Genomic DNA, 15764 nt, shown 5'->3' with positions numbered 1-15764 from the left:
ATGGGTGCGAGAGAAAGAGTCTCGGATTACAATCGCAGCATGCTGCGATTGTTTTCTCGGTCCGATTAGGGCTGAGAAAATAATCGCTCATGTGTGCTGTCACACAGGCTAGAATTGGTCCGAGGGGAATGCGATGTTTTATCGCACTCCACTCGCACCGATTTTCTCGCCGTGTGGCTTAGGCCTTAGACATGGTTCGACAGGAAGCTCTTTTGTTTTGCTGACATAGTAGACGCACACTCCAGGGTCCTTCTCCCTTACGCCACCATATCAACTAATTTTAATCTCCCTGGCAACTCCCAATATAGGTACCTACAAGTTAGACACCTGATGCGCTCCCTTTTTTCCTCCCTAGAAGTCTCTACCCCTACACTCTTTGAAAGATTATGCAGAGCTAGGGTCTCCACCAAGGGCCTTATTTCGGACATATCGCTTTTTAATTACTCCCTACCCAGAAGAGAAGCCAAATCATACATATATGAGTAAATGGGAGGATTTCCTTTGTGAGACCATTCCCTTATGTATGTGGAAACGGATTTGGGATACTGCCTCAACAACATCCTCGTGCTATGTCTATAAGGAAAACCAGTATAAATTACTCATGTATTGGTATCACACCCCATCACTACTACATAAACTAAATCCAACTATACCCAACAACTGCTGGAGATGTGGTACTACAGGGGGAGATATACCGCACATATTCTGGGTATGCCCAAATATCCAATGCTTCTGGAAGTTGGTACAATCTCTTATTTACAAAGTAGCCAATCTTAAGATACCCTTAGATCCTAAATTCTATCTATTGAATATTCCACCTGTCCAGTTGGGGAGGAGAGTGAAGCGGTTACTGTTACATATAACCACAGCAGCAATGTGTCTGATTGCCCGTAACTGGAGGTTAGCCCATCCGCCCTCACTTAATGATCTCCATTCTAGGATCCAAGATGTGAGGAGGATGGAGTATCTATCCGCCATGTCAAATAACATGGTGGATAATTTTGAGTGTTTGGTCCCTTTGGGGTACTTCTTACTGGGCCAATAATGATAGCTCGGCATGGTCCTGATGGAAGTTTGCTATACTCATCCTCCCTATTCAGTCCCCTCCTTCCCTATGTCTCCTTGTCTAGTATTGTATTGTCTGTTTTGTCACATTCTTTGTCTCTAATATATCAATGGATAATATGATGTGTGTCCTGATTTATGCTTTAAAATTACTGCTCACATGTTTGCGGGCCATATCCATGTATTTTCTCTTTGTTTTGAAAAATTCAATAAAATATTCAGCTATAAAAAAAAAAAAGCGTACATTTTTCAAATGACATGTCACTTTATGCTAATAAGTCTGCAATGTTTCAACATTGCCCAGTGATTCTAAGTTTTTTTGTGACAATTATATTTTATGATAATGGTTAATTTAGGTCAATATGGTTTACGTTTATTCATAAAAAAAATAAATCAGAAATTTGGCAATTTTCAAACTTTGAATGAATACCCTTTAATAATCATAACACGCAAACATTTGCCTGAGGTCTACTTTACATCAGCACCATCTGTAAAATAGTTTTTTGTTTTTTTTGTTTTTTGTTAGGATGTTAGATGCTTTAAAATTGTAGCAGTCGTTTTTCATTTTTTCAAGGAAATGTGTTTATTTTTTTTAAAAAGGAGCTATTCAGTATTGAAGCGACTCTGGGGGACCTATGTATTGGAAAATCCCCCAAAGTGATACTATTTTAAATAACCATAACCCTCAACATATGCAAAGCTGCTGTCAGGTAGTTTATTAACCCTTCAGGTGCTTTTCAGGAATTAATGCAGTGGCATGACCAGAAAGAAAAATGTTATGTTTAACACCTAAAATGTTGCAAACTTCCGAACAGGTAGCTGGCAGATTCTAAGGCCATTATTTGGCCATGAATTGTTATGGCAAAAATCAGGACCACGCTTTCATGATCTCAGGGTGCCTTATGGTTAAAGAGGAAGCCGCCATACTCGGTTAACCATGTAGATGCCGTAGTCAATAATGACAGCAGCATTTAAGGGGTTAAACAAACAGGCATGGTTGGTGCAAACACCGAACGTGACTGATAGAGCAGGGTGTCAGCTACAGTGCATGGCTGCTGCATCTTCACCCGTGGGCTGATGCCATTTACTTATCTAAGGTCAGTAAAAGGATAGGGTCACTAATGGCTTAATGAAGTACTGCACACAGTAGACCAGTGTTTCTCAACTCCAGTCCTCAAGACCCACCAACAGATCATGTTTTCAGGTTTTCCTCAATGTTAGACAGGGAATAATTCCATCACCTGTGCAACATTAAGGAAATCCTGAAAACCTGATTAAGGAAAACCTGAAAACATGATCTGTTGGTGGGTCTTGAGGACTGGCGTTGAGAAACACTGCAGTAGACTGACATTCTTGGATGTGGCCATTGTTGTGCTGTGTAGACTCCTAATCTGATTCTAAACAGATATTTACAGAAGATCATCAATAAAAGCCAGTGCTAAGGGGTGCTTCACACACAGCGAGATCGCTACCGAGTCACGGTTTTGGTGATGTAGCAGTGACCTCATTAGTGATCTCGCTGTGTGTGACACTGAGCAGCGATCTGGCCCCTGCTGTGAGATCGCTGCTCGTTACACACAGTGCTGGTTCGTTTTTTTATTGTTGCTCTTCCGCTGATGAGCACACATCGCTATGTGTGACAGCGAGAGAGCAACAATCCTGAATGTGCAGGGAGCAGGAGCCGGCGTCTGACAGCCTGAGGTAAGCTGTAACTAAGGTAAACATCGGGTAACCAAGGTGGTTACCCGATAATTTACCTTCGTTACCAGCGTCCGCCCTCGCTGCCAGTGCCGGCTCCTGCTCTCTGCACATGTAGCTGCAGTACACATCGGGTAATTAACCCGATGTATACTGTAGCAAGGAGAGCAGGGAGCCAGCGCTAAGCGCGGCTCCCTGCACATGTAGAACAGCATCGTTATGATCGCTGCTGCTTCTGCTGTGTTTGACAGCTAAGCAGCGATCATAACAGCGACTTACAAGGTCGCTGTTACATCACAGAAAATGGTGACACAACAGCGACGTCGTTGTCGCTGCCGCTATGTGTGAACCCAGATTAAACATCTCTTATGGTAGGTGGTTATCTGAAGTGCATCATTGCAGTAATTGTACAGCGTATGTAGCCTTGTGTGACACTTGTATATGTGGATATAGAGTGGGTATTCAGAACCCTTTTAAATTTCACTTTTTCTCGTTGCACTATTTGGTACGGTAAATTAAAAAAAGCTAACTTTTTTTTTCTCATTAATGTACACTCCATCTTGACAGAAAAAAAAAGACCAGAAATGTAGAAATTTTTGCACATTTATTAATCAAGAAAAACTTAAATATCACATGTACATAAGTATTCAGACCCTATGCTCTGACACTCATATTTAAGTCACATGATATTCATCTCCTTGTGATCCTCATTGACATGGTTCTACTAATAGGACAGAACATCCAGCACCACCGGCAGAAAATCCAGTGCCGCCCCCACGCTGCTGCCACCGCCATAGCACTTGATTGCATCTCTTTTTTTCTGTCCCTGTCTGCAAGCTGCACAAGGACAACAGAAGGGTCAGATGTGAGCCACAGGCTACAACTTGCCCTGCTATAAAAAGGTACCTTACAAATGACCAGGGGGCATTTGTTACTTGTGAAGGAAAAGCGATTTTGGCAGCTAAATAGAAGGGCTGTGGAGTCCATGTTTATTTTGGTAAATTCGGTAGAAAATGGACCAAGTTTGACTCCTAAAATACATAATAAATTGAGTACAGCAGTTCAATGTAGAATGTGCTGAATATTTTTTTTCATAAGAATTTGGGAAAGTTATGAAATGTCCTATAAATGTCTGTTCTATCCCTGATCAAAGGATCTCTGGATTTAGTTGAGATGAATCTGTGCTGCGCTTCAGCTACATGATTTAAGTAGTAAAGCTCTTCCTCTACAGATCGGGGTAAAAACCCACTAGGAAGGAACAAATACCTGCACTCATCTCAGAACTGCTAGAACAGGTTCTTGGTATTGTAACTGACAATGCTTCAAACATAAGTAGAATTAAACTGATTAATGAGAATAATGAAGGTGAACAGCAGCTAGAAGAAAATTTCAGCTTCACAATGTTTGAGATGTTGCCACAGTCCTGTTCCTGTGACTGAGGAAAAAACAGATGTTACTACAGAAGAACAGCAAAATGATACTTAGAATTAAATGATTTTGTTGAAGCTGCTTCAAAACTCTCTCCTATTTATCACATGTGCTGTGTTGTGCACACACTGCAGCTGGCAATGAGAGATAGTTCCAGCATGTCCCTCTTGCAGACTCTCATTGACAAAGTGAGAAAATTTGTTATTGCTTTCAGAACCCATCAAGCAAAGATGGGCTGCAGTGTGTACATCGCCCAGGCCAAAAACTAATACTCTACCAGGATATAGCTAAACCCCCATGAAATGGAGGCATCACAGGTGCAGAAGGAGCAAATTGCTAGATGATAAAACTGCACACGGATGGCTTGCATAGAGCGCTGTTCACACATGCAGATAATACAGTCACAAGCCCGTAGTCTATTAGGCGACGCCCATACTATTAGATCAGGCGGGCTGCCAAGCCGTACCCCACCTGTATCATGCAGGGACAGAAACTAAAATGCAAGGCCCAACAGAAAGGGGCCTGGCTGTATCCTGTACAAAAAAAAATAAATAAATGTGGTTTTTGTTGGTATTTATGGCCATAAAAATGGAAGCCTACAACCCTCGTCACGGGACCTCATGCTTGTAGGTCCCTACACTAATTATAAAAATAGCAACAAGAAGAGGAATAAATATCCTCCAAAAATTAAGTATTACTTACAGCAAAGATGGGCTGCAGTGTGTACATCGCCCAGGCCAAAAACTAGTACTGTACCAGGATACAGCTAAGACCCCACTAAATGAAGGCATCACAGGTGCGTGATTTGCTCCTCCTGCACCTGTGATGCCTCCATTTAGTGGGGGATTTAGCTGTATCCTGGTTGAGTATTGGCCATAAATACCAACAAAAACCTCATTTTTTTGTATAGGATACAGCCAGGCCCCTTTCAGTTTCTGTCCTTGCATGATACACAGGTGGGGTACGGCTTGGCAGTCCGCCTGATCTAATAGTATGGGCGTCACCTAATAGACTGCGGGCTTGTGGCTGTGTTATCTGCATGTCTAAACAGCGCTCTATGCAAGCCATCAGTGTGCAGTTTTATCATCTTAGGGCTCTTCTCCACTTGCGTTTTATAAATCACAGCGATACCCGGCTCAAAATGTGAGTCGAGTGTCCGGTGTATGTCCTGCGTGTGGTCTGCGTACGGTGTGTGTTTTTTTCCTCACATAGCATCCGTATGACATGCGAGTGCTATGTGAGTGTTTATGCATACCGCATCAGACTGGCTACCGGAGGAATCTCCAGTAATACCAGGCCTGGCCGCGGTTATCTGCACTGAACCCCGGAGCTGTCACCTGAGCTCCAGAGATCAGCCTGGTCTGTCCGCAGCTGTGCTGAACTGAACTGCAATTGTCAGGGAATCAATCACTCGGCGCTCGCTGTTCAGGCTGCCCTCTGGAGCTCAGGTGACAGCTCCTGAGTTCAGTGCATGTAACCGGGGCCAGGCCTGGTATTACTGGAGATTCCTCCGGTAGCCAGTCTGACGCGGTATGCAAGTGTCAAGGATCCGTGTGACATGTGTATGCCATCTGTATGACATGCGCATGCCACCCGGATTCTGACTTTTTTTTCGATCCCATAGGATTGCATGGGGTGAGAGCTGAGATTCGCATCAAATTGCAGCATGCTGCGATTTCAAGGTGAGCCCGTGTAGAGTCGTAAAAAAATGGGGAAAAGGAGACTGCATCATAGGAAATCCTTTGACAGATTGCAAACCGTTTTTACATGCGATGGGAATCGCAAAAAAAACCCAACAAAACGCCAGTGGAGAAGAGCCCTAACAATCGCCCCCTCCATTCAATGGAGGTGTGTGTGTGATTTTCTCCTCTTGCACCTGTGATGCCTACATTTAGTGGGGGTTTAGCTGTATCCTGGTAGAGTATTAGTTTTTGGCCTGGGCGATGTACACACTGCAGCCCATCTTTGCTGTAAGTAATGCTTAATTTTTGGAGGATATTTATTCTTCTTCTTGTTGCTATTTTTATATCAGAACCCATCAAGCCACTCGGTGGGGCAGCACTTCTTTACTGAATGAGTGATTGCTTGAGCTGAAACCCTTTCTTGTAGACATGACCAACCCTCAGGTAACACTAAATGAAGGTCAATGGATACAGGTGGCTGAATTGAAGGAATTGTTTCACCTATTTACAGTGACTAAAAAATTTCAAGCTGAGAATTTAACTCCCGGAATTTCATAAAGGAGTGGAAGAACTTGCTGTTTTGCCTGTCCCAAAGAGGAGGTTTAATCACATATGGCATTGCTGTTTCAATAAAACTGTGAGAGACACAGACACTGCAATTAGAAAATAAAATTCTTCTGGCAGCTGTTTAAGTGGACCCAAGTCATTGTATATTGCTGGATGACCAACAGCTTACTAAAGAAAGATAAGCTCGGACAGAGGTAGCATTTAGGCTGGGGCCACACTGGGATTACTGCGATCCCCTCGCATGACACTTGGCTCATGCTGGCAGTACAGCAGAGCAGAGTGTCATGCTAGTGTCCCTGCGACTGATGTCCGACTGTGTGAGCGGACTCAGGAGGTGCGGACCTGCGCTGCAGAGGGGAGGGCTTTATCTCCCTCTCTCCTCCGTAGCTGGCTATTGCCAATCTCGCACTGCACTTGTAGTACACCGGTGTACCGCGAGTGCAGTGCGATTTTTCTCTCACCCCATACACTTGAATGGGTACGAAAGAAAGAGTCTCTCATTACAATCGCAGCATGCTGCGATTGTTTTCTCGGTCTGATTAGGGCTGAGAAAATAATCGTTCATGTGCGCTGCACATAGGCTAATATTGGTAAGAGTGGAATGCGATGTTTTATCGCACTCCACTCGCACCGTTTTTCTCGCCGTGTGTCTTAGGCCTTAAGACGAGTGGGCTACAGGACTGCCAAGAATAAGTGGATTTGTGACATCCAGGCCCTACAGCTGGGTTATCTTCAGCCTCCTCAGATAAGGACTTGTGTCATTCAGTGCTATTGCTGCCATATCTTCAACCTCATCAGATGAATTTAATTTTGAAAAGTATTTGGACGACATGGAGCAGTAAAGCATTGCCTCAGGGAAAATGATTCCACATACAATGCGAGCCCCCACACAGCTCCTTACATACAGTGTGAACGCCCACATAGCCTCCTAAATACATGCAAAACACCCATACACAAATGGAAAATAGAAAAAACACAAACCACACCCATACACACCTCGCTCCTGTTCTCATGGCACTCTGCTCCTGTTTTCGCTGCACTAGCGCTCCGCGCTGTACATATTAAATGACGTTAACATGTCTGCAGTCCCACCGGGCGATTAGTGGAAAATTTGAGCCAGAAGCACTGTCTTCCAAATTCACTGCTATCTACATCCAGAAGATGGAGATAGCGGGGATATTGGGAGGCAGTAGCGGGCGGGGGAGGGCATGGTGCTGCTAGACTGGAACAGGCAAATGGCTGGATGTGGCCCTCGGGTTGTACTTTACCCAACCCAGCTCTATAGGATCATTCCAGTAATGTCTCATACCTTTCATCTTCCTCAGCTAAAGAAAGTTAGATGAGAATGTGCTATTGACCTGGAGACAATCAGACAAACAGAGGTACGTGCTCAAAATTTATTGCATTAAAAAAATTATAATTTTTAAAGAAAATGATAAATTACAGACTTTAAAACCCCTTCCTCTGCATTCAGCTGGTATTAGCATACATGCGTTTTTTGTAAGAAATGTCAGCAATTTAAAAAGTAGAAATGACAGAGCTCCTCCCAGGATCTTTATACATGAAAGATTTGTATGTGAGATAGGAGTGACTGTTTCCTGGTATCATTGGATCATGACACTTTTATACAGTATAAGAGTGTGTAATTGTGTAATTTGTCTAGGAGATACATTATAATTTAGTTACAGAAGGAAAAAAAAAAAAAAATAAAAAAATTGTCCAGATCTCTCAGGAGTCCTTACTGAAGCCTCTTGGGTTTAAAGATTGCCATCGCCACAAATCTTCACCTGTCAACAGAAATTTGGAAATAAATAAATCAGAATGAAATGGCTCTAATGGCATGTCCCCCCCTTTCATATATTTATGTCTTAAACTGTTCCATTGAAAGGCTGGATGCTCACATCCGAGAGCAATACCGCAGATCCAGGATCCAGGATGTGGGGCACCTGACACAACGGATACAGGAGGGCCGTGGTAGCATTTCTTCTGCAGTATTGCTCTCTGTGTGTCAAGAGTGGGAGAAGAGAATCGCGTTGACAATTCAACACAATGGGCAGCACTTTGAGCACATCCTTCAGTGGGTTACTGTCGTTCCATGTCACACACGTGTCAATAACTCGATAATGAATAAAGCTACGTTAATAATGAGCACACCGTTGTTTTCTTGTGCAATTCTCTGTGTTTGATGTGTCACATGACCCCCTTCCCATTGAAAAAAGTAAAGTTGAATTCAAACTGACAGCTTTGCAGATGGCCGCCATGGGCGTCACCCGTTCTCAAATGTTTGGCCCCTCCCATGTACTAATATGCCACAAACGAGATAGAGATTATATATATATATATATATATATATCTATATATATAATTGCCTTATTCTGTCTGTCTGTCTGTCTGTCTGTCTGTCTGTCATGCTCCAAAATTGTGTCCTTACGGTGACACTAAGTGTCCTTACGGTGACACAAAGCTGATTGGCTGCTGGGCTCGCCATGGCCCCGCCCCCCCGCACGGATTGGCCGCTCGCCTTGCCTCGGCTCCTCCCCCGCATGAATTGGCCGCTCACCTCGCCTCGGATCCGACCCCCCCGCACGGATTGGCCGCCACTCACACTCAGACTCACACTCAGACGCACACTCAGACTCAGACGCACACTCAGACGCACACTCAGACTCAGACGCACACTCAGACTCACACTCAGACTCAGACGCACACTCAGACTCACACTCAGACTCAGACGCACACTCAGACTCACACTCAGACTCAGACGCACACTCAGACTCAGACGCACACTCAGACGCACACTCAGACGCACACTCAGACGCACACTCAGACGCACACTCAGACGCACACTCAGACGCACACTCAGACGCACACTCAGACGCACACTCAGACGCACACTCAGACGCACACTCAGACGCACACTCAGACGCACACTCAGACGCACACTCAGACGCACACTCAGACTCTCAGACTCTCAGACTCTCAGACTCTCAGACTCTCACTCAGACTCTCAGACTCAGACTCAGACTCAGACTCAGACTCAGACTCAGACTCAGACTCAGACTCACATTCACACTTACACTCGCACGCACACTCAGACTCACACGCACACTCAGACTCACACGCACACTCAGACTCACACGCACACTCAGACTCACACGCACACTCAGACTCACACGCACACTCAGACTCACACTCAGACTCACACTCAGACTCACACTCAGACTCACACTCAGACTCACACTCAGACTCACACTCAGACTCACACTCAGACTCACACTCAGACTCACACTCGCATGCACACTCACACGCACACTCACACTTGCACGCACACTCAGACTCACACGCACATGCACACTCAGACTCACATGCACACTCAGACTCACACGGACACTCACACTCAGACTCACACGCACACTCACACTCAGACGCACACTCACACTCAGACTCAGACTTACACGCACACTCACACGCACACTCACACGCACACTCACACTCACACGCACACTCACACTCAGACGCACACTCACACTCAGACGCACACTCAGACTCACACAAACACTCACACTCAGACTCAAACGCACACTCACACTCAGACTCAAACGCACACTCACACACACACTCAGACTCAGACTCAGACTCACTCGCACACTCAGACTCACACGCACACTCAACGCAGCAGACACACAACACCCAACACACAAACACCGCGGCACACACAAATATACGCACATACCGCACAACACACACATTGCACAAAACATACCTCCCCCCAAAACACACACACACACCCACACAAACCGCGCAACACACATACACAACGATACAGACACACAGCGCTCCACAAATAACGACACACAACGCAACACACAAACAACACCGCTCTCACCCCCCGCTACACCCAGACAACACCCAGAACATGTACAGCCCCTACACAAACACTTGGTAACTACACACAACAACATCTATATATATATATATACATACATAACAAAAATCATACATTAACTACACAATACGTAAATTCTAGAATACCCGATGCGTAGAATCGGGCCACCTTCTAGTATATATATATATATATATATATATATATATATATAATCTCTATCTTGCAAAGCATTATGCTCGGAGTGTCTGTGTACTAATACATCTCCTTTAAAACTGCATGCTCTCAAAAATGTACCTATTGTTTAAAATAGGTTTTTGTCCTAGATGCATTACTAAAGAAAAAAAAAAAATCTTTATCACGCTCTTAAAAAAAAAAAAAAAAAAAGTGTATAATATCTCACAATTAATGAATATATTTAATTGCCAATTTTATAGGGTTTACAGCAGTTTCCTTTATCATAAGAGGCTTATAAACCACTGATCAATGGCAATGTAAGTTGTCCCTTCTCCCCCTCCCCTCCCATTGACCTTTGCACATGATCATTAGATGCATGTGAAGCTCCTTAAACTGCAGTCTTAAACAAAAAAACACCCCAATAGTCGATGTGAAAGTTGCAAGATTTCTAAATTTTTAATAAAAAAAATAATAAAAAATTGTGTGAAGAGTGGGGGAATATTTGCCTTTTTTAAACCAGATTCAAAAATGTATCATCAGAACATGACATTGTGTTTTCCACAGAGCCCAACATGTACCCATTTAATAATCATATTGGGCGACATAGTTTTAAATGTTTGTATACTCTTACACATTCGGTCCAGGCCATATTCCGCTTTCCAGCCCAGATCTGCTGCAGCCACTGTAGGATCTGCATAACAGGTTGCAACATCACCTTCTCTTCTTGGGGCCATCTTATAGGGAACCTTATTTAGAGAGAAAAAAAAAAATATTCAGTGAAAATCTCTATAGTCATTATAAGTCTATAAGATTATTATTAGTATATAAATCTGCCAGAGAGCATCGTTAGATGCACAATACAGAAGACATACTGTAGTCACACAAAATTAGTTATTCTTGGAAAGTATGGCTAAACCAACCTTTTTCCCTGAAGCCTTCTCCATTGCAACCACCATCTGAAGCACCGAATATCCTACTCCAGTTCCCAGGTTATATATCTGAATTTTAGGACAGTAACAGACCACACATAAGTTAGGAGTTTGCATGATGGCATTAGGTAAATACAACAATGGCGGGTTTTATATTCACCTTACACCCGTTACTGGCATGCAGTTTCTTGAGCGCAGCAATGTGACCTTTGGCCAGATCCACAATGTGAATATAATCTCTAACACCTGTAATACAAACATGGGTATTTGGGATAAGTTAATATAATAATAAATAATAAAAAAAAATATAAATAAAAAAAAAAACAACCCAAATCCTATTTCGTCATTTTCTGAGAAATTTGTCTTTTTTATAAATACCTGAAAAGAAGGGAATTTTGTTTACTTACCGTAAATTCCTTTTCTTCTAGCTCCTATTGGGAGACCCAGACAATTGGGTGTATAGCTTCTGCCTCCGGAGGCCACACAAAGTATTACACTTTAAAAAGTGTAACCCCTCCCCTCTGCCTATACACCCTCCCGTGCATCACGGGCTCCTCAGTTTTGGTGCAAAAGCAGGAAGGAGGAAACTTAGACCAATTTATAAGGTAAATTCAATCCGAAGGATGTTCGGAGAACTGAAAACCATGAACCAAAAGGACAATTCAACATGAACAACATGTGTACACAAAAGAACAAACAGCCCGAAGGGAACAGGGGCGGGTGCTGGGTCTCCCAATAGGAGCTAGAAGAAAAGGAATTTACGGTAAGTAAACAAAATTCCCTTCTTTGTCGCTCCATTGGGAGACCCAGACAATTGGGACGTCCAAAAGCAGTCCCTGGGTGGGTAAAAGAATACCTCAATAAAAAGAGCTGAAAACGACCCCCTCTTACAGGTGGGCAACCGCCGCCTGAAGGACTCGCCTACCTAGACTGGCGTCTGCCGAAGCATAGGTATGCACCTGATAGTGTTTCGTGAAAGTGTGCAGACTAGACCAGGTAGCTGCCTGACACACCTGCTGAGCCGTAGCCCGGTGCCGCAATGCCCAGGACGCACCCACTGCTCTGGTAGAATGGGCTTTCAGCCCCAAAGGAAGCGGAAGCCCAGAAGAAAAGGTAGGCTTCAAGAATCGGTTCCTTGATCCACCGAGCCAAGGTTGACTTGGAAGCCTGCGAACCCTTACGCTGGCCAGCGACAAGGACAAAGAGCGCATCTGAACGGCGCAGGGGCGCCGTGCGAGACACGTAGAGCCGGAGAGCTCACCAGATCTAACGAGTGCAAATCCTTTTCACATTGGTGAACTGGATGAGGGCAAAATGAAGGTAAGGAGATATCCTGATTGAGATGAAAAGGGGATACCACCTTAGGGAGAAATTCTGGGACCGGACGCAGAACCACCTTATCCTGGTGAAAAACCAGGAAGGGGGCTTTGCATGACAGCGCTGCCAGCTCCGACACTCTACGGAGCGATGTAACTGCCACTAGAAATGCCACCTTCTGCGAAAGACGTGATAAAGAGACATCCCGCAGCGGCTCGAAAGGTGGTTTCTGAAGAGCCGTTAGCACCCTGTTAAGATCCCAGGGTTCCAGCGGACACTTGTAAGGTGGGACTATGTGGCACACTCCCTGCAGGAACGTGCGGACCTGCGGAAGCCTGGCTAGACGCTTTTGAAAAAATACGGATAGCGCCGATACTTGACCCTTGAGAGAGCCGAGAGACAAACCCTTGTCCATTCCGGATTGAAGGAATGAAAGAAAAGTGGGTAAGGCAAAGGGCCAGGGAGAAAAACCCTTATCAGAGCACCAGGATAAGAAGATCCTCCAAGACCTGTGATAGATCTTGGCGGACGTTGGTTTCCTGGCCTGTCTCATAGTGGCAATGACATCTTGAGATAACCCTGAGGACGCTAGGAGCTAGGACTCAATGGCCACACAGTCAGGTTGAGGGCCGCAGAATTCAGATGGAAAAACGGCCCTTGAGACAGCAAATCTGGGCAGTCTGGAAGCGCCCACGGTTGACCCACCGTGAGATGCCACAGATCCGGGTACCACGACCGCCTCGGCCAATCTGGGGCGACGAGAATGGCGCGACGACAGTCGGACCTGATCTTGCGCAGCACTCTGGGCAGCATCGCCAGAGGAGGAAATACATAGGGCAGTCGAAACTGCGACCAATCCTGAACTAATGCGTCCGCCGCCAGAGCTCTGTGATCTTGAGACCGGGCCATGAATGCCGGGACTTTGTTGTTGTGCCGTGACGCCATGAGATCGACGTCCAGCGTTCCCCAGCGGCGACAGATCTCTCGAAACACGTCTGGGTGAAGAGACCATTCCCCCGCGTCCATGCCCTGTCGGCTGAGAAAATCTGCTTCCCAGTTTTCTACGCCCGGGATGTGAACTGCGGAGATGGTGGAAGCTGTGGCTTCCACCCACTGCAGAATTCGTCGGACTTCCTGGAAGGCTTGACGACTGCGAGTGCCGCCTTGGTGGTTGATTTATGCGACGGCAGTGGCGTTGTCCGACTGGATCCGGATCTGCCTGCCCTCCAGCCACCGATGAAAGGCCAATAGGGCTAGATACACTGCCCTTATCTCCAGAATATTGATCTGAAGGGATGACTATCGGAGTCCAGGTTCCCTGAGCCCTGTGGTGGAGAAAAAACGCTCCCCACCCTGGCAGGCTCGCGTCCGTCGTGACCACAGCCCAGGTGGGGGGTAGGAAGGATTTTCCCTGCGATAGAGAGTTGGGAAGGAGCCACCACTGAAGTGACGTCTTGGTTGCAAGGGAAAGAGAGACGTTCCTGTCGAGTGAAGTCGACCTCCTGTCCCATTTGCGGAGAATGTCCCACTGGAGTGGCCGCAGATGGAATTGCGCGAAGGGCACTGCCTCCATCTCTGCCACCATCTTCCCCAGGAAGTGCATGAGGCGCCTCAAGGGGTGTGACTGACCCCGAAGAAGAGATTGCACCCCTGCCTGCAGCGAAAGCTGCTTGTCCAGCGGTAGCATGACTACCGCTGACTGAGTATGAAACTCCATCCCAAGGTACGTCAGTGATTGGGTCGGTGTCAACTTGGATTTTGGGAAGTTGATGATCCACCCGAACTGCTGGAGAGTCGCCAGAGCGACGGAAAGGCTGTTTTGACACGCCATCTGAGAGGGTGCCCTGACCAGAAGATCGTCTAAGTAGGGAATCACCGAGTGGCCCTGAGAGTGTAGGACCGCCACAACAGATGCCATGACCTTGGTGAACACCCGTGGGGCTGTCGCCAGGCCGAAAGGCAATGCCACGAACTGAAGGTGTTCGTCCCCGATGGCGAAACGCAAAAAGCGTTGATGTTCGGGTGCGATCGGCACATGGAGATAAGCATCCTTGATGTCGATCGATGCTAGGAAGTCTCCTTGTGACATCGAAGCGATGACAGAGCGGAGAGATTCCATCCGAAACAGTCTGGTGCTCACATGTCTGTTGAGCAGTTTGAGGTCCAGAACGGGACGGAACGAGCCGTCCTTCTTTGGCACCACAAACAAGTTGGAGTAAAAGCCGCGACCATGTTCCTGGAGGGGAACAGGGATCACAACTCCTTCTGTCTTCAGAGCGTTCACCGCCTGAAAAAGTGCATCGGCTCGCTCGGGGGGCGGAGATGTTCAGAAGAAACGAGTCGGGGGACGAGAGCTGAACTCTATCCTGTAACCGTGAGACAGAATGTCTCTCACCCATCGGTCTTGAACATGTGGCCACCAGGCGTCGCAAAAGCGGGAGAGCCTGCCACCGTCCGAGGATGCGGTTCGGGTATGCCGAGAGTCATGAGGAGGCCGCCTTGGAAGCAGTGCCTCCTGCGGCCTTTTGGGGGCGTGACTTGGACCGCCACGCATAGGAGTTCCTCTGGCCTTTCTCCGGCCTGCTGGACGAAGAGGATTGGGGCTTGGCGGAGGGACGAAAGGACCGAAACCTCGATTGTATTTTCCGTTGCTGAGGTCTCTTTGGTTTGGACTGGGGTAAGGAGGAGTCCTTTCCCTTGGATTCCTTAATAATCTCATCCAATCGTTCACCAAACAAGCGGTCGCCAGCAAACGGCAAACCGGTTAAGAACCTCTTGGAAGCCGAGTCTGCCTTCCATTCGCGCAGCCACATGGCCCTGCGGACTGCCACAGAGTTAGCGGATGCCACCGCTGTACGGCTAGCAGTCTAAAACTGCGTTCATGGCATAGGAAGAAAAAGCTGACGCCTGAGAAGTCAAAGACGCAACCTGCGGAGCAGAATTACGTGTGACCGCATTAATCTCAGCCAGACAAGCTGAGATAGCTTGTAGTGCCCATACGGCTGCAAAGGCCGGGGC

General features: G+C 46.2%; 1 protein-coding gene across 1 annotated transcript in view; it reads right to left on the bottom strand.

Moving 5' to 3' along the window:
* Positions 1-6919: 6919 nt before the first annotated feature.
* GALE (UDP-galactose-4-epimerase) overlaps positions 6920-15764 on the bottom strand; it is a 45196-nt gene continuing 36351 nt past the window's right edge. Inside the window, exons 8-11 of the mRNA XM_075334152.1 lie at positions 11590-11675; positions 11421-11498; positions 11132-11246; positions 6920-8227 (exon numbers count right to left, since the gene is read on the bottom strand). Of these exons, the coding sequence (XP_075190267.1) occupies positions 8169-8227; positions 11132-11246; positions 11421-11498; positions 11590-11675 (338 nt within the window). The 3' untranslated portion in view covers positions 6920-8168. The remainder of the gene's footprint in view (positions 8228-11131; positions 11247-11420; positions 11499-11589; positions 11676-15764) is intronic.

Source organism: Anomaloglossus baeobatrachus, chromosome 2 (genome assembly GCF_048569485.1).
Source record: "Anomaloglossus baeobatrachus isolate aAnoBae1 chromosome 2, aAnoBae1.hap1, whole genome shotgun sequence".
Classification (NCBI taxonomy): domain Eukaryota; kingdom Metazoa; phylum Chordata; class Amphibia; order Anura; family Aromobatidae; genus Anomaloglossus; species Anomaloglossus baeobatrachus.
This window is presented reverse-complemented; position numbering and strand designations above follow the sequence as displayed.